We start from the raw sequence: 20,356 nt of genomic DNA on the forward strand, positions 1-20,356 counted from the left end.
CCCCCTTGCTGGAAAAGATTTAGTCCCATTCATTTAAATGAAGTCTTTCCCAGCACAGGGAAGTGGCTTTACAGCATAGTGAATAGAATATGCTTTTTCATATGACTTCTTTGGCCACGATACAGTAGGTTGTAAATGGCATCTTCCCTGTGCTGGAGAAGATTTAAGTCCCGTATATTGAATGGCGCTGAGCTCGTTGCCACCATGTGGAAGCAGCTTCACAGCATATTGAATAGAGGTCCATAGAGTCAATGGGGGTTATTCATTAAACTGTGATAGTGCCAATCGGGGCACTACCGCCGAGAAACTCCTGTAAATTTCCAAATAAAAACATATAATTAAAATGGCAATAGTTCTTTTGGGGGGGAGGAGGGGGGAATAGGGATCACTTTAAAGAGTCAAATGACGTCTGAAACGAACATCAAAAAATCACATCGTGGTAAAAAATAAGTCACAACATCCATTCCGGCAAAACAGCTCAGAGCTGCAGGAGAAGCAGAGTGCTATTTTTCTATCCTCTTTTGTACGAGCAGATTGACATCTCCAGCACACTACATGCCCTGGGACAGCAGTGCCACCTGCTCTCATTGCTGGTTTCAGACCATGCCAGCTTGAGTTTGCACAGTCATTTAATAATATATCTGGGCATCTCTACTGACAAATGTCTGTGCATCATACCTAACCTTAAGTGGTAAAGAAGCCCTTAAGCTGTGAACAAGTTAAGCAAGGTCAACTGCATCCCAAACTGTTAAAGCAACAGCAGCAACATCTAAATTAGAGGCCTATGCGATGAGCATCCCAAATGGAAATTCTGCTGATATATTGATGTCGAGTCAAATTTTATGTTGTGTCACTTAGCATTGATGTATGAAGATGTATTACTGATTTCAAGCCACTCCCGTGATTTGTGGACTTGTTATAGGACGAGGTGGGGAGGAATTACTGGACGAGCCATCACTAGTAGATGCATCTATGTTGGCACCTCCGATCTAGTTTTCCTCGTTCTTTGCATTGACTCACTCTGCCGCTCCCCAAACAACGAGCTGATCCACACAATAGAGGTCAAATATATCTTGATGCACTTCCTCTCTAACACCGGGATTCACTCAAATCTGAAATGGGTTACCGCACCATGATCCTGCGGTGCTATATAAAACAGGACTGTGATGCAATAACGCATATAAGAGGTTAGTGAATATCTACTAAGCATCAATTTTAAGCTGAATTGTTTACCTTTATACAGGGGCGAGCAAACTTTTTTTGCTGCGCCCCCCCCCCCCCCCCCCGGCTGCTCTCCTGCGCCCCCTCTCCTTACCTATTTGACACCGCGGGGTCATGTGATGTTACGTCACGTGACCCGCAGCGTCGTTTAACGAGTGTGATGTCACATGACCCCACGGCGTCATTTCAAGACGCATTGCCGTGGACATGAGTGACGCCAGCGGGGTCAAGGTAAGTTTTAGAGTTGCAGAGGCCTCACGCGATCACCCGGCATTTAATTTAAATGCTTCAGGGAAGAGCGCGGGGCCTCTGCAACCACCCGCGCCCCCCCAGACAAATTCAGCGCCCCCCCCCCAACTATGTGCACCGCTGCCTTAGTACATGGGTGCTCAACTCCCGTCCTGAAGTCCCCTTTCCCCCCCCCCAACTATGTGCACCGCTGCCTTAGAACATGGGTGCTCAACTCCCGTCCTGAAGTCCCCTTTCCCCCCCCCCCCCCAACAGGTCAGGTTTTAAGGATATCCCAGCTTCAGCACAGGTGGCTCAGTCGATGACTGAGCCACCTGTGCTAAAGCAGGGACTGATTTGAGCCACCTGTGGTCAAGCAAGGATATCCTTAAAACCTGACTTGTTGAGGATTGGGGTTGAGCACCCGTGCCATAATACACAGCCCCTAAAGCACAGTTTTTTCCCCCAGCCCAGTTTGCACCAAAGTGTCTTTTGCACATAACTTTCAAAATAGGCCAGCAGCCATCCCACTGTCCTGGCTATAGGTTCGCTGAACACGGATTGGGTGGTTTCTGAAACACCAGCTTATTTCAATTATAGAAACGAGTTGCTGCTGATACATCTAGAGTATCCAGAATCACTGGGAAGCACTCAGCTAATGGCAGCTCTCAGAGCTCAGAGATGTGTCACTGCTGGAAGCCAAGCAAAAAACACACTCGCTGAATTCAGTCGGACAGACACTTTCATGATCATCCTACTAGTTTCCTTTTACTATACTTAAAAGCAAACAGAGAACAGTAGGAAAGTGCTTTGGTATTTGTAAGAGACGTGTTCAGAGGTATGCAATGGAGACTGTTTTAAGGTGAAATTAAAATAAGGCTTTATTGCGCCTGTTGCTTTAAACACAGCAAACATGTAAATCAGCAAACAAAATCCGCTCCACTCTGGAGTATATATACACTTTTGATCCAGCTCTCTAACTGCGTGGTTAGCCCAGCGATTCACCAGTCCAAATCATAGAGACATTCATATACTTAGATAGACACGGTACGTGAAGAACCGCTTTTCTTTTTCTTTTTTCGCCTTTTTGTTTTGGATGACTCTGTCCCCTCAGGGATACTGGGGTCTCCATCTTCATTTGAAATTTTAGCAGCTTCACTGGATCCACCATGCTTTTCTTGCAACTGTATTAGCTGATGGAAATATTTGGTGATCCCCTGCTCCCGCTCTTTCTCCTGCCGATCATATTCGTCAACATAGGGAGCGGTCTTTTCAGTTTGTACCGAGTTCAGGCACCCCCACCATTCTTGGGGTGTTTTGTGGGTGTGACTTGGTTTGGGTTCCCCGTAAGAGATGTCTTCCTCCTCATCGGACTGGAAGGGCCACTCTTCCGTGGGGTAGGGTTCATTACAGGAACGCCGCATCTTGTCCTCCATTTTGGGGCTATCATGTGTATTTTTCTTCCTGACCTCTGGAGACTCTATTGCAGCTTCTGCCAGTGTATTTTCTAGAACCCCAGCTTGTGATAGTCCTACCGGTGGGCATATTTTGCTTGTAGAGGCTCTCGTAGCTCTCACATGCATCTCCGTAGACTTTTTCTTTCCTTTTGTAAGTTTTAAAACATTAGCAGTACTGTGTACGCATTCTTTCTCATTAGGTATACTGGATGTGCAGTTGCTAAGTAAAAACTTCTATTTGCTTTACACCATTTACTTGCTAGGTGCAATCCCTCCGCTTCAGCAAAATAATGTGGTTTTCTGCTTGAGTTCAGTAATTTTCAGTCTCATCTTTGGGTATTATGGCATTCACTCTTCACACTTTGGGTGCCTGTTTTACTCCCAAAATACATAGACAGACTTTACGTGCAGAAAAAAATATATATTCTTTGCAGTGGAATTTTTTTCCACTCCCGGCAGGGCGACTCAACACTCAGCAATTGGCTTTGGGATACCTTTTACACAGTTCAGCAATCCCTTTTTCCCCGGTAGGGCAATTTTACACTCAGCACTTGTTTGCTGAAAATTCCCCTGCTTCAGCACAGTCTTGCATCAATTTTCCCACTTTTCTGCATATACTCCATTCACAGCTGGTAGTCCTATGCGGTGTGGCAGCCTTTACTTCCAGAATCAGTACCGCTCATGGGTCACCATCTGTATTCACTGCTTCAGCAAAACATTTGAAAACAACAAACGCCTATCCCTTTTTAAGGGCTAACTTACTTCTTGAACCCTGACTATGGCTGGAAGGCAAAACCCCTATTTCAACGGCCATATTACACTTTACTGTGATAGGCAAGTAAGGTTTACCTGCTTCAGCAGTCTCTCTCCTCTTGGGATTGGGAAAAGAGTCCATCTGTGGTTTTGTAGCTTTCTTCAGTGCAGTGTAGATTTCCTGCCTGGATGTGTATCCCTTTAATTTTGGTCTCTGCTGCATGAGATTCTTTGCTTTGTTGCTCAGTCTGTTTGCAGGAACTATGCAGGCAAAAAGCACAAAAAAATTCACAGGCAATCTCTGGGGCCCCTTTTAACTTCAAGGGCCACCTCTCAGCCCACTTCTGACACCATATGTAAGAGACGTGTACAGAGGTATGCAATGGAGACTGTTTTAAGGTGAAATTAAAATAAGGCTTTATTGCGCCTGTTGCTTTAAACACAGCAAACCTGTAAATCAGCAAACAAAATCCGCTCCACTCTGGAGTATATATACACTTTTGATCCAGCTCTCTAACTGCATGGTTAGCCCAGCGATTCACCAGCCCAAATCATAGAGACATTCATATACTTAGATAGACATAGATAATAGTCAAAAGAAAAGTTTTATCTGTTAGCTGGGTTGCTGTAGGGGAAGGCTTCTTTATTCTCCTGGTGTCCACACCCGTCTGTGATAAGGCAATGTCAGGATCCAGGTATAGAAGTATTATCCCCTGTGTCTTGTTGTCAGCTTGCAGTCTCTTTTGGCAGGCTCAAGACGTCTGTCTCCTTGTTCAGCTCAGTTGTGGACTAAGGAATCTTTCTTCCTGTCTCGGATCCAGGCTTTTTCTAACCCCTGTAATCAGGCAGGTGGTGTTAGTTAATTGCCTACCAGCAGTTAACCACTACACTGCTGGATTAGAGGCACATTTGTGAACAGGGATAAGTCCCCTGTTACAGTATTTAATTTATTACTCTTTGTTCTTTAAAAGGCACCTACAGTACACCCCAAATAGTGTTAGAGAAAAATAGCAAAAAAATAACAGAGGTGAACAAAATGGCCGTTGAAAGGATTTTACGCAAAGGTGATCCTATATGGCCAGAAACTACAAGCGAATGCATCTTCAAAAGAAGACGTTTTCTTCAATCCTAAAGTTTGCAACGAGTTTGCTTAAATCTAAAAATTCAATGGACATTGAAAGCTCAAATCATTTTGATCACTTTCGCTTTCGAAATTCGATTGAACTTGTAAATAACATTTTAAAAAGTAGGCTGCAAAGCTGTTGTTTGCCACTTAAAAAAAAATAATAATTACAAATGTTGAACAATTTGGGCTGTTTCGCTAGATATTTTCGCTCCAAAAGGTTCTAGTGAAATATTCGCAGGTCTTGCGAACATTTGGAAAGTTTGCCATACACTGCGGAGAAACAAATCTCGATTCGCCCATCGTTAATCTTCAATGTGCTGCATAGTCACTTTAACTGGCGATTGGGTAAACGGAAGGTACATTTAAGTTTTAATCATCCAGAACACTATTTGGGAAGGAAAAAAAACAGTGCTTCCAATGTGTTGGAAATCAAAACACACAATATGCTTCATAGCCAATTCTCGTATCATAATAAACTTTCTCATCCGGCTCGCAATTTCTCTGCCTATACCCTCCAACATCTGCCCTGAAAATGGTAGCTGGAAATTGCATTATGCTTCACTATCTGCTACTACACAAGGTTATCTCTGCATCGCTGGCCCTGCCTTGCCTTTAAATGATTTATACTTGTGCTACTTGATTGATACCAGCTATTTAACGACTCTCCCGTAGGAGCACAATTATGTTCAAACTTCTGTACAAGAAAAGGAAGAGCAGGACAAGTACAAGAAGCTGGAACCGTTTCCAATAGGAACGTCTGTGTTCAAAACAAACATTTTCATGCCCTGTGAATGGTCTGTTCGTTCATAAAGTAGATTAACTGGGCAAGTAGGAAAAATGTAATAGAACATTTTTGAAAATCTCTTCTATAAAAGCCACTGCTGTTTATCAGGATAGGGAATACAATAAAAGGTGAGCTCTGAGTAGAGGGCTTAAATCACTATTAATAAATCAACACAATAATAATAATAATAATAATAATAAACCCTTTTTATAGTTGCATTCACAGCCTGTCCTACATTTGTAGAAAAATATACAATAGTAACACAGCAGGTTCAAAGCCTGACTGGTGCATTACGGTAGGACATTTTCTGTCATATTCTGCGTTATAATGCAATATTCTGCATTATTAGTAGGTAAAATAAAGCTGCCCACATCTGTATGTCTAGCAATCTTTGTGTTTAATTCTAACTGGGTGAGAAACTCATTATAAATTTATATTGATCAAGAGGAATGCAAACAAAAGGACCCAGTACATTTTCTAATTATCTTTCACAATGAAAACAAACCATTTCCCACTCACAGGGTCAATGATCTAATCCAGCGGTGCGCAAACTGGGGGGCGAGACCCCATGACACCAGGCGAGACTGCCTGCGGGGGGGGCGAGTGGTTTACAGAGGCCCCGCGCGCTTCCCGAAGGCACTTAAATTAAGTGCCGGGGGAGCTGCAGGGCCTCTATAAACCTTTACTTACCTGGGCTCCACACGCGTCGCCATGGCAACGCGGCGTCAAATGACACGGGGGTGAGGTGACCGCCGGCAGGGGGGCGCAGGGAAAAAAGTTTGCGCCCCCTGATCTAATCTATGTTTCCATGTATTTGGCACATTTCTGCATACCTTTTCTGTTTCAGAATATATCCAATTTTCTGTAAAAACATATATACTCTATCTGCCATCTCAGTCTTCAGGGGTACAATCATTCTGCATCTTCGCTGTACTTACTGTTAGGCTGCGGTCCCAGTGTCTTCTTCAGCACATGCCTCGGCGTGCGCTATGCGTTCAAGCACTGCCCCTCAATGGGGCTGGGCCCCGTATGCATCTTCACGCGGAAGGTGCAGCCGCGCTGTGCTACCAGATTTTCAAAAGACAGTGAAATTGAGTTTACAGTTTGTGACGGAGGCATGGCCACGCCCCCCGCCGGCAGTTCAGCCAATGAGGGCGAACCAGCTGTGTGAGGTCAGGGCCACGCCCCTGGAAAACCCCAGCCATGCCCCCCATCACAAACTCTGCAGTCTTGTCCCAGAGCGCAGTGAAGCGCTGTGAACGCACCGCCCCCCCCCCGCCGGGAGCGCGTGCGACAGTGCACACTCGGACTGCAGCCTAAGGAAAAATTTCAACACTATAGGTGAGATCGCCTTTTCTCTGTCAATGGATGTTAATTATACAGTACAATCGGGGTGAGAAGTTACGATCAACCCTATTAAAGAAACATTAACAACCCTTTGGGTGGTGAAAGATGGGCAGCACCTGGGTACCGGGAGCACGACAACTTAAAATGTGAGACTGTCCAAAATGCATTTGTGAAATTTCAAGTGTTCCCCCAACGCCCCCCAAAATTGAATTTATTACGAACCGTTTCGCTAGGCCTCAAAGAGCTAATAATGTCACAAAAGTGCAGGCAGTCCTCGGTTATCCAATGGAGCCCGTTCTGGAAGTAGCGTTGGATAGTGGATCCGCTGTAAAGCGAGTCCCATGTTAATCAGTGGCGGTTAGCGTTGGATAACACATTCCGTCGTCGAAAAATGGCCGATAGGGTTGCATTGTAAAGCGATGGATATGCCATTCGTTGTTAAGGGAACGTTGGATAGCGAGGACTACCTGTAGCTCATTCTACAAGCTCAGAAAGTGCTGACCTGCGCGGTCTGCACGGAAAGCCCAATTGAAGTGACCGGGGCTTTCTGTGCATACCGCGTGGACCGGCGCTTTCGGAGCTTATAGAATAAGCCCCAGTGAGAGAAACAGGGTGTGTGAGTCCTACTTATAGTCTTGGCAGTAAGAGAATCTAACGATTTTAGAGATTTTCGCAAATAAAATATCAATGCACGCTGACTTAACGCTAAGCGAATCGCTTGCGAACTCATCAACGTTCCGTACATCTCTAGCGACCACGTGATGGCTTGGGGAAGCCCCATGCGATGTGAAAACAAAAAGTGGAAGTATGTGACAAGATAATCAACTGTAAACCAAACGTACTTTGCTTAAACAAAACAAACAAAATAGGCCACATGTGTGGGACTGCTCCATAAGAGCTTAAAAAGTAAGGAATTACTGTGGCCCCCAATTCGATCTCCCACAAAAAAAAAAAACGAGCCATAATGTTCAAGGAAACTTACAAGGGCGCTGTAAGGGTTGAGAGGCTTTCCAAAAAGGACGCCCTTTTCTCTAACAGCTTCCTTGCCACTGAACCCATCAATAATGATGACATAATAATAGTAATAACATTATTTATATACGGCATTTCTCCCAATGGGACTCACAGCGCTTCACACATTTAAAGCTACAAAAACATCAAAGGAAAACATTTCAAGCTATAAAAGAAACCGAACACAAGATAAAAAATGTACGAATATTAAATGAACAGAATATAGAATGGAAGGATAAGTAAGTATTAAATGCAGGGTAGGTTGTGGTTTAGTCCGTAAATGCCTGGGTAAAGAGGCGAGACTTTTTTTTAAAGATGTTCTGAGAGAGGGGCTCTCGGACCGTAGGGGGTAGAGAGCTCCAAAGAGTAGGCGCAGCGTGGCTTAAAGCTTGGGTCGCAAGAGAAGTCAAGGGGATTCTGGGAACTGTAAGGAGTCCTTCACCTGTGAATAGAAGCGAACGAGTGCGAGTATAGGGAACCAGGAGCTCTTTCAGATAGCTGGGACTCTGATTATGTAGGGGTGCGCAAACTGGGGGCGCAAGATTTTCCAGGGGGGCACGGTGGTTACAAAGGCCCCGAGCTCTTCCCCAAGGCATTTAAATTAAATGACGGGGACCGTGTGAGGCCTCTGCAACTTCCCTTACCGTGGCTTCCAGCGGTGCGTTGGTATGTGATGTGACGGCATGTGGGGTGATGTGACGTCACGTTTTCAATGATAACGTGACATGACCCAGCGGCGTCATTTGATGCCGGAGCAAAGGTAAGGGGGGGGGGGGCGCTAGCAGAGGGGGACAGAATGCAGGGGGAAAGGTTTGCGCACCACTGGGCTTTGAATGTCAGCATGTCAATCTTGATCCAGAAATAATCAAATATCCTGTTGCCATGTATGCAAATTGTATTGTATTGCATTGTATGTCTTTATTTATATAGCGCCATTAATGTACATAGCGCTTCACAGCAGTAACACATGTGGTAATCAAATAAATAACAGATAATATAAATAACAGATCATGGGAATAAGTGCTTTAGACATTAAGGAAGAGGAGTCCCTGCTCCGAGGAGCTTACAGTCTAATTGGTAGGTAGGGAGAACGTACAGAGACAGTAGGAGGGAAATGCCCATCACTGAAATTATATCCCATTCAGGTCTCTCCGACAGGGAAATTATCAGAGCCCATTTTTGCCAAACACAAATAGAGAGAACATAAAACTCTTATCACCCTGAAATACCCTCCACCTGACTCAGTCTACAGAAAGGAATTGGTTTCCACTCATGGAATATGTAGTATGATACATAAATCCAGTTATCTGCATTGTGGCCAAAGAGCGGGACGACTTGAGAAATGAATGTCTAGCTGGAAGCCGGAGGATGGTTGAGTAAAATACGGGCATGCTGGCATCGCTTCTGCTGTATCTGGAGTGTGTGTGTTTTATGAGCATTCAGCGACACTGCCAGTGCTGTTCATTATGAATAACCATTCGACTAATAGAAGCAGAATGCACTAGAAAGCATGCAGGAATCCACTGCTTAACATCCATCATACTGGGACGTCACAATCTTTAGGAGATAATAGAGTTAGATCAATTATCTCTCGCTTCACTGAATGAAAAGTTTATATTCAAATTGGAAGGCCCGGGCCAAGACTTTTCGTTCTGATTATCTCTCCTGGATCTGCATATATTTTAACTTATAATAAGCAATGGAACTGTAGAGAACTTAAGGCCTTATTCTATATATTGTATGCCGAAGTGGGCGTTCATTACTTTCTGGTGAAAATACCCATTGACTTCAATGGGGATGTCGTTTGAAAATGACCTCAATTGCTGCTTCGGAGTACAGTCAATTTACCCCATAGCCTCTTATTTTATAAAATGTGATAGTGACGAGTTGCTGCAATCACCGATTATAGCATAAGGGTCCAAGCCTGGTGGCAATTTGCTTAGCTGTTAAGAGGCCCAGGTACCCAAAACAGGAATATTTGGGCGTTCTGGGCAGAAACTATAAATTTAAAGATGCAATCCCATCTATTCTTCACATATTTTATTTACGAGACCCCAGACTGGGTATTCTTAAAAAAAAAAAATAAGAACACAAGCCTTTTACATAGGCTACTTCCGACAATCTGCCGTGTAATATGTCATTTAATTATTGTCATAAATCATTTATGAGAGAGGGCGGGGGTGGGGGAGGGGGTGGGGGAGGTGAGATAAGGGGTGATTGTTCCTACTCCGTTATTTTTTTATTATAATCTCATGCAGTGTGTTGCTGTCCCGTGTGGCAGTGAAGGGGTTAAGCCGAGAACCGGTGACACAAGGAAGCTGCAGGATTCTGACAGATTCTACAGCGATAAAGAGCAGGCACACGGTGATATGTTCCACAGGAGCTGCATGTTTATTTCCTGTGCACTATGGCGCCAGGCATCGGCAAACCAGATTCAAAATAACCAGATGAATAAAGGTGATGAAAAAATGTAGCTGAGTCAGAGTTCACTGCAGTAAATCAGATTAGAGGCAGATGAAGTGCAATCAGCAATCTTCGTTTTAGAATCTGCATGATGCGATGGGGAGATTGTAAATTCTATGCACACCCATAGGGATGCAGACACAATTGAACCCTAACCACAAGAGCTTACTATCTAATGCTGGTCAGATACGTGCAAAACTGCAAAATGTATTAGTGAAATGTTAAGAGGTTTTTTTTCCCAAAATTGCGATTCCCTGTAAAACGCGTCACTAAACTGCACAGGAGACAAAAAAGAAGAAACCGGCGCCTTACAAGTCCAAAAAGAGTAAATGTCCTGGATAATCAATTCGAAATAGGGGAAATGTCCAAAGAGAAGTCCCTTCAATTCTTTGACCAGATACATATTCTTCCGTGTTGTTGCGTAATATGAAAGAAAACAAAGAGAAAATATAGTGCAACACTGCCAGCAATTGGTGATGCTGACTAGGGACATAAAACATAGACTGACACACTAACAACAAACTCACTGACTTTGAACAAACAGTAACAAGGCTGTAAACAAAATTAAAGAGCTTATTTAATACAAGAGATAAAATAATAAAATTGTAAATGTGCAATAGACAAGATGATCGCTGGTCCGGTCGGTAAAACCGGGACCCTACTCACAAGATGAATGATGTAGTCAGGCAATAGATAAATGGCCGCCAGAGAGTACATGATCCTCCTCCGTTCACACTGGAGCTTACACCAACGTGCTCCTGCGTTTCTCCGCGTTCCTCAGGCAGATACTCCGTCACTGGGAGGCGGGCCTTGGGGAGGAAAGAACGTCCTGCTTCCGTTCCACGTCTGACGCGTTGATCTCGTCGGATTGGTCAATTACAAGCTCTGAAGATAACCCTACGTGTTTCGTGCGCATGTGCACACTTCTTCAGGGGCTTTGTATGCACAGGGCTAATAATGTCACCAAATGGCGTGAATTCTATGTATAGCGTCAGCATTAAGTGATTCTAGCGATTTTAGACAATTTCTCAAATGAGCAGTGTATTAAATTAAATTGCAATGCGCCGTGACTTCATGCATGGCACATTGTTGGCGCAACCTCACCGAGTGTCGGCTTTTTCACGTCTAAAAAAGGCCAATTTTACATGGGTTCATGGCCTCATGTGAAAGGTCTGCACATTTCTAATACTACAGTAGTACCCGAGATACATGGAGATAAAGTGCTTTCCCCCAAGATTAAAGTGAATTTAGACTCCAGTTAGGCTGTGTGTATCGTTGACACCAGTTACACACACAGCACTAAAGACAATGAATTGACTATTATAAAGTCAAGCCAGATAAATTATTGGGAGTGGTGGTCAATAGCCTTATGGTAAATAATGACACTGTCTTTGAAGTGGGAGAGCCTAACTAGACCTTTGAGATTTTGAAAACTATGCACACTTTAATTTTATCTACGAAGAACTCTCATGTTCATCAATTAAAAGAAGTCACAATTTACAAATAAAACTCAGTGCAGTAGGAGACTATGAAAATAATGTTTGAAAGCAAACCATATTTCCATCTGGCCATGTTAGGGAATGAGAATGGTTGCAGTAAATACATGATGAATTCGTAGATTGAATCAGTAAATGATATGGAAATATCCTTGTGTGGTGTTAGGTTAACTCTAATCAGCGTGGGTGATATGACTGACAATCAAATAATGAATAGTATCCTGTTACTGTGTATTGCATACCTCTTCCTTGCCTATTGAATCTGGAGTTTGCTAAGGACCTTCCGGTGGGGTCAAACCGATTATGCTCTGGAGTTACTACTCTGAGAACTCCATGCTCACTCCTCTTCCTGCATGAGAACAATCTTTCAAAAAAATAGAATGAGCTACCACTCACCCTGTCTAATATAATTCAGCTAGAGGTGCTATTATCCTGCATATATACCGCAAGATGCATACAACTATACAACAAAAAAAACTGGATCAGCACTCAAAGAAAAAGGAAGAACTTACTTTTTGCTTTTGGTCTCACCAAGTTTCTTCATTAATGTCCTGGAACAGGATTGTTTATTTCTGTTTCCCCTTTGCAGTTTTGACTGGCAGCCTTCTCCATTTTGGATGTAAGCTTTCCCTGCAGCTGTAACTCCCAGTGCATGCGGGAATTGAAACACTTTAGATACTTCCCTCTCTCCAGTCTGCTAGAAGCTGGTTGCCCTGACAACATCTCTAGTCCTCCAAGCTACAATGGACTTTTCCTTCCTCCCCTGTCTGTATTCACAGGTTGTTTAGTCCTGTCCCTATTCCTGTGTGACAAACATTACACACTTCCTTTTTTAGCGACGAAGGCTGAGTGAGTGCTACCATTCTTACCTACTCCCTTGCAAAGCAATCCGTTTGGCCGTCCCTTGATACAGAAGCACTTCACATAGAGAAGCACTCTCTACCCACACAACAACACCCACAAGAACCTTTTCATTTCTGTAACTCCCTCAATAAACTTAAGAAAAGATAAAAGGACTTGTGCTTTCAAAAGGGGATGAGTTCAGCTATCTGGCCATACTTATATCTACAGTAGCATATAACCCTATGGCTACAGAATAATGAATGTATCAAAAAAGCAGCAATGCAGATAAAAGGAAAAGTTAGCAGACACTTATTATATGTGCACAATAGAGCAACGTTTCAAGGCTTCCTGGCCCCTTCCTCAGGCATAATCATAATGTCCATCCAAGGAGGTTCAAATAGTCCCTGTGGACACACACATCTGAAAAGAGATGCTGATCCGGGGCACATGTGTCCACAGGGACTATTTGAACCTCCTTGGATGGTCATTATGATTATGCCTGAGGAAGGGGCCAGGAGGCGTTCGAATGTTGCTCTATTGTGCACATATAACAGTGTGTGTCTGCTAACATTTCCTCTCCTTGCGTGGGCTGCTTTTATCCGTATTGCTGATTTTTTTGATACATTAAAGAAGAAACTTGGTGAAACCTAAAGCAAAACTTAAGTCATTTTTGAGGTGGTGATCCAGTTTGTTTTTTGTTAAGAACAATCTTGGGCCATTACTATGGTCTCTAACTATATAGGGTGACAGGACATCCTTAATACACATAACTATAAACCTAAACATATTTACAGAACTCACAATGAGGCCCTCTGCAGAACTCCAAGGAACCCGCTTCTAGAACATTGGGCGGGGGTATATTTACCCTTCTATCTCCCTATGGTAACATCACTGATCACAAGACATACAAGGGAATGGCATCCCTTTCTGCATTGTCACCCTGTATCACATAATGGGGAGGGGAGTAACCTGAGTGACCTCACGCAGTTAACTCATTAAGGCTGTTAATCCTTTACAATAACTAGTAGTTCCCAGCGGGGGGCTACATCTATATTAAAAAAATACAATAAAAATATTTCAGGAAACGCTACAAAGTATCGCCACAATGCAATCTTTTTTTATTACATCAAATTGTAATGCAGTAATATCAACCTTGAGTTGATTTAGCCCTAAGAGAACTATGTTATTTGGCATATATGGTGCCTGTTATTGAAACCAGCATGTAAATAGATGTTGTACATGAGCTTTCAAGACCACATGGTTTCTTCTTGTAGATATGATACAGAGAAGGAAAGTGAGCAGAACAGAGCAATATAAAACAACATTAAATGACAATATCAATCTACCATGTCATAAAAAATGTGCCATCTGCGGTATTGGAATGAATGAAAACTGCAGCATACAAATGATTTTGGGGAAAAAAATATTAGAGCAGAGATATTAAGATATAGTGCAAATTCAAACACACTCCTTACCAGCTATTAAAAAATACTATGGTGACAAGACAGTGTGTGCTACTTATCAAGTGTTTAACATTGCAGTTTTATTTATTTTGTACTGAAGTACCGGTAACCGGACAGAGGCAAGCCGGGGCGACTCCAATTATTTTAAGCTTACCAAATGTAACACCCCTATCCCCAGCAACAGGAGATAGGGTGTACATGTGTGAACAGGGTTCAACGCCGCTCCCGATGGGATTAGAGTGTTAGCTCCTCGGTGATCTCAGGGTTCCCTCTGGCAGGTTCAGGCCTGGGCTGTAATGGAGGACAGTTCAAGAAATAGGGCGCCAGGATCTTTTGAAACTCAAAGGTGTTTTATTGACGGGCACACCAGTCTCACGGCTCCAGCTTATCAATTATTATCATTTAATGGCTAAAGCTGTTAAATTCCGGGCATTATTGAAATCCCTGCTCTCTGATTGGATAATGTCCGGAATTTTAACCAATCAGTAATGGGCCGGAATTTTTGGCACCCTGCCAAGTTTTTCAGACAATCAGCTTTCAGTTCACAAAGAGTGAGATTTGCTTTTAGACAGGGGAGATAATTGGACAGGCGGCACCAGCAAGCACTGACTCCTCCCCCTTCCTGCCTGCAGAGAGCTCTGTACAGGAGAGTGAGGGAAAGGTTTGTGTGTCTGCTGTGTGTTCTGTGGGTGTAAAGGGGCAAGCAGAGTGTTTTAATGGTGTGTGTGTCTGTCTTCTGTTGGTGTGTGTTTTGTAGGTGTAGGAGGGGGGCTGCAGTGTGTGTCTTCGGTATGTGTTTTGTGGGTGGAGGTGAGGTGTGTGTGCAGTGTGGGTTTACAGGGGGCTGCAGTGGGTGTAGAGGGGGATGCTGATGTGTGTTTTGTGGATGTAGAGGGGGCAGCAGAGTCTGTTTTGTTGTGTGTCTGCAGTGTGTTTTGTGGGTGTAGAGGGGGGCTGAAGTGTGTGTGTGTGTGTGTCAGTGGGTGTAGATGGTGGATGTGACAGTGAGGGGGTACCCAGGCCAGTAAATAAAAGGTATTATGCCCGGCTGGGTGCCTCTGAGTTATATTGTAACTGTGACATGTTAGCTCTGCAGCCCACTGCGGGTTGAGAGCCTGTAATTACATTAGAATTGTCTGTGTGTGTCCGGCTAGGGATAAGCGGACCACGCGTGTTAAAAGAAGCTACATTCAATGACTGCAGTCAACGTTAATGCATTGGTTCCGAGAGATGCAACCACACTTACCACATCACTGTATTTAGGTCAATTGGATAAGTGGGTTGCGGTTAGGCTAGCTCCATGCATTGCTACACTGAGTCACGGCCTAAACCGCAGGTTATTTGGATACGTGCAGTTGCGGTTAGGGTGTTCCTCTCATTCCTACACTGAATCACGGCCTAAACTGCAGGTTAATTGGATAAGTATGGCTGCGGTCATGTCTTAGCTCCAGGCCTTGCTACAATGAGTCACTGCCAAACCGCAGACAGGAAGAAAGTTTAAACCGCAGACCACACATCCGGATGTGACGTCAGACGCTGCTCGAACACTGTCTGACTGCGGGAGTATTGGAGAGACAGTCCGGTCACCACTTCTCTAGCGTGCGATCTACTGCTTCACTATTTTATGTGCCTATTTTACTTGTACACATTGTGAGTACACTCCTTACCTTTTATTGCGATATAAACCTTCTTGCTGGTCTGCACTATGGTCTCTTTTCTGCTGTGTTTCCTCATGAGTTGATCCAAAGTGCAAGCCCTCTCGAGTTCCTGCAACCCTGTTCCCTGTTACACGCTGATTCTTCACCTACTTTTTGTAAGTAGGTAATTCAGATGAGCCAAGTTTTTCTTTTTGACAATTTTTTGTGATTTTATTGCACCATATATGTTTACTCTTTTTTTGGGGTGTTCCTGATTTATCGCTCCCTTCCTACTCTGGATGTATTGTTGCTATTAGGGGACCTGTACAATTCCCTTTGAAGGTTGAGAATTTTTCTAATACACCTTACACTCATTTATATATATTCACTTTTTTCACTTATTCCACATTATTGCTGTGTAGCGCCGTTCTAGATCACTTGGGTTACTAAGACTGCTGGGGTCACAACAGTAAGGCAGACATGATTTTTGGGTTGTTAACTTTTGGGGAAAATAGTAAATGAGAGTTCCCCTCTTTTTCGGTATTAAAATTATAAAGAGCAGGGGCATTTACATTCAGGCAGGCGAGGCAGCGGATACATTAGGAATTAGCAAGCTCAGTATATGACCGGCCATTCCGGTGAGTAACTCATGCATATCTTAAGTGCGGACTTCTAAGACACCATGCTGAGATGACTCCAGAGTGTCTAGGAAAGTCCGGACTTAAAAAGATACCGACATTTAAAAGTGTTACATGCCGGGAAGGTGGGATAAACAGTTGTGCCTGGCAACTATCCATATGTCAGGGGAGGGGTAGACTTCAGGTCGCCAGATTAGGGGGCTTGGTTAGGTATGCTAAGTGGCTCAGGTGCGAAGTTAGCACATGACCGTGGCATACCTTGAAGCCTCTGCCCGGCTCCCCGAAGTACTGGCAGAGCGTGCCAATAGGTGGGATTATTAATTCCCACGCAGTGATTGGCTGCACAGTGTAAGAATAGGCTTTGTGTGTCTTTAAAGTCTCGTGCAGCCGATTGGGAGGTAGATTCACCAAAGATTCAACATGCTGTAAAAAGATTAATCTGAGCTACATCGTGCGGTACAAGAAATTCCATCGTAACTAAGATTTGTACCTGGCTCATAAAGTTTGTTAGAGCTAAGGATTCCCGAACGAATCCTGAAAGGGGGAAACGAAAAAACGACTTTCCACGGAGATACAGGGGTTGCGAGCGGCGCCCCTAGCCAATGACGGTTACACGGCTCTTTTGAACCCCGCTCCTGGGACTTGATGCCTAGAGACTTGATTTCTGTGGTTTGTTCTGTGGACATTGGAGAGAATTAGTGAGTGGGCTACACTCTCCCCCTGGTGAAATCCTCATCGCTGTCGCATGAGGCAATATTTAGTTATAACATCTTAACTAAATATTCACAAACAACAGTATCTGCATAAACACAGGATTGCACGCATCTTAGAATAACCGGATACATAATTATAAACACAGCAAGACATATGTATATACATTAACTGTGAACTATAGGCAGCATAGATCAACACCATGACACATTCTCAATAATAATGAGCACGATCTGGCTTCATGACTATCTTACCCCGATGATCAGAAACATTAACTGGGTGTAACATGTAGCTCACCACAAACGAGGCGCGACCAAAGGGCTGAGGTAGGGATTGGTATAGAACGCCGACCACAACCGCTAGGGCGCGTCTTGAGTTTAGGGTAGTCTTGCAGGCCGGATCAGGGTAATAGAAGACAGCGTAAACGTGATATTTGCCGGGTCTAGGAGTGTAGAGTAGCGGATCGTTGGGGTACATAGCCGGAGTCGGGATTGGAGAGAGTAGAGTAGTCGTAGAGCCAAAGCCAGGGTCAGTGTAGGAGAGAGCAGCGTCGTCGTATTCCAATGCCAGGGTCAGTGCAGGAGAGAGTAGAGTCGTCGTATCCAAAGCCAGGGTCAGCGCAGGAGAATATCACAAGGTACAAGTTCCAGGAAAGGTCAGGGAGCAAGATAAGGCAGACAGGCTCAAAGAAGTGAGGTTCAGCGTCACACAAACTGGAGTTATGCTCGGCAAGGTAAGGGAGTGTAGAGAGTATATTTAAAGGACCTCCCACCAATGGGAGGCATCCAGGAAGTGGGGCTGCTGTTCCTGATAGGCTGCTGGATCGTGCAGGTGTATCCTATTGCACAGCCAATTGAGACCGCATCAGAGTGTGCGCGCAACCCGTGCATCATGCTGGCGACACCGGTCACGCGCCGTCATCGCGTGCCACGACACCCGCGTCAGTACGGGGGCGGAGACCAGAGGCGGGACCCGCGGGAACAGAGGAGGAGCACGGAGCACAGCTGCGCCGTGTAGTCCAGATGTCAGGGCGGGGGTGGGAACGAGGGGCGGATACCGCTGACCGACCGCGCACCGCGCGTCAACGCCAGAGGAACCGGAGCGCGCCCTGCGTCCAGAGACAAAAGAGACCGACGGAACCCGCGCCGTGCGTAAGTACCACCATTAGGTTGCCTCTCTTGAGTGTCACGGGGATCAGATGAGCGAGTAAGGGTTAAGGGGACAGAAGCATCAGAACGGCGAATCCTCACACTGGGTAGCAACGCTTCTTTCCATGCTCACCCACATATCCCACCCTGTCTAGGTAGATATTCCCTACAGTCAAACTACTTTCTTCCCACCAACACAGAGTAGCTTTCCCTGGGTCACCATTGTCAGTACACTTAAGGGATACTGCTGCTACACGGTAAGACAAGGACTTAGGATGTAAAGGCTTGTTAATGGGAGACATAATACAAGGAATTATCTTACCCACATTAGGCGTGTGCCGGGGGCGTGTGAGGGCGCTGCAGCTGATGGTGTGGCGACCGGGTCACCGGAGGTCCCGGCGGCTCCCTTCGCAGGGAGCCGCCATCTTGCTAATGCCTGCGCATGTGCAGTATGGCTCACGCATGCGCAGGGATGCCCCGAGTTACGGCGGCCATCACCGGAGCTTTGCGCAGTGAGCAGCGCGAGCGACAGCCATGTTAGGCACAGGGCTCTGCAAGGGACTACAGCCTCACAGGCTGCCGATTGGAGAGCCATGCCAGTCGGAGCTGGGACAGAGAAGGGTTAGGGTCCGCACAGGGTGTCTGTGGCCCCTGAGCTAGGCCAGAGACCCCCTCATAGGCCCTAGCTAGGCCCCAACTCCCCCTATAAGTTTGTGTCTGCTACAGGGACAGGCCTATTAGATAGGGACACTGCCCCTGCAGTTGTATAGTGTCAGGGACACAGCAGGATGCCGCGCAGTAATTGCGGCCTGTGGTCTGGGACCAGACCACCACCACAGATAGAGACTCTTCATGGTGGGACCCTCCAGCTGGATATCACCCCACTTAGAGGCGAATGCCCTCGCTGACGGCGACAGCGTGGGACAGATGGTCAACAAGTCAACAAGTCAACAAGATATCAGAAAGTCAACAAGTGCACCAACTGTACAGTACATACTGTGGGCAGCGCGGTCACACACTTTGGGGTAGGTCGGCTCCTGTGGACACCAGAGTGGTTAGGTGCCCAGGGCACCTCAGTACATAGGATTTTCTCCAATCAGGGTGTAGACAAGGAGGTTGAACAATGGGGTACAGTGTCGGGCTAAGGCCGTGCGAGGCTTGTGTTATATGCATTATAGTAGTCTAAGTTGCATACAGTAAACGTGTTATTATATACGTCTGTGCGTAATTATTGTATTGGGTCCTGTGAAGGGGTTATCTGGTGCTTTCAGGATCCCTCACAGGTGGAGGCGCTGTCACCGGATGATCCAGGTACAGTACACCCCCTTACTGTATATATAAGGATTACTCATCTAGCCACCTAACATGCACATCAAAAGCATGTGAGGCTCAGTCAATATGTCCATAGGTGATACCAGTTAGTTGTGGATCTTTAGCAAAAATATTATATATGCCCAAAACCATCAACAAATGCTCATCCTGTTCTGTGATGGAGGCGCATGCAACATATTGGCCCATATTAGCTAAGCTATGACCTTCTATAAGACAATTTGCAGCCCATTCAACTTTGTCTTATGGCATAGAACTGTTTAGTAATATATGGGCCAATGTCACTGAAGAGATTAAAATACCAGTTGAGTGGAGTTGGTTTCAATTAATGAAATTCCATTGATGGAAATGTAAACAATACAAAACTATAGTTTCCCTAACACGAGTATTAGTTCAGTTTGCTTGTGTTATTCCCCATTCCTGCATGTCCTATACAGGACCCTTAAGACTATTCCAGCCTCTCAAATGTCAAACAGAGATAATCAACGGAGATCCTAGTCTTGTTCATTTGCATGTACTGCGCTGCCGTATAAGCTGTTTTCACTTGTGCTACTGACTGATATTGCTTCGCGATGCAATATATCATAACTGAACATAGATGTTTTTCCACAGGATTCAATAACGTTGCAATATATCACAACATATCAGACATTTTCCATAGTTATTAACGGAAATGATCGCTCAGTATACGACAAATTTTC

General features: G+C 44.8%; 1 protein-coding gene across 3 annotated transcripts in view; it reads right to left on the minus strand.

Annotated features, from left to right (window-relative positions):
• The window catches only part of EPHA10 (EPH receptor A10), a 304,331-nt gene that overhangs the window by 276,212 nt on the left and 7,763 nt on the right, over window positions 1–20,356 (minus strand). Inside the window, exon 1 of one of the 3 annotated variants that reach the window (XM_075604750.1) lies at window positions 3,756–3,965. The exons of 1 other annotated variant lie outside the window; for it this stretch is intronic. In XM_075604750.1, coding sequence (XP_075460865.1) covers window positions 3,756–3,882 — 127 coding nt within the window. In that variant the 5' untranslated portion in view covers window positions 3,883–3,965. Of the gene's footprint in view, window positions 1–3,755; window positions 3,966–20,356 lie in introns of those variants that run through there. One more of the 3 variants, XM_075604751.1, reaches the window with a different exon arrangement.

This window comes from Ascaphus truei, chromosome 6 (assembly GCF_040206685.1).
Source record: "Ascaphus truei isolate aAscTru1 chromosome 6, aAscTru1.hap1, whole genome shotgun sequence".
Lineage (NCBI taxonomy): Eukaryota > Metazoa > Chordata > Amphibia > Anura > Ascaphidae > Ascaphus > Ascaphus truei.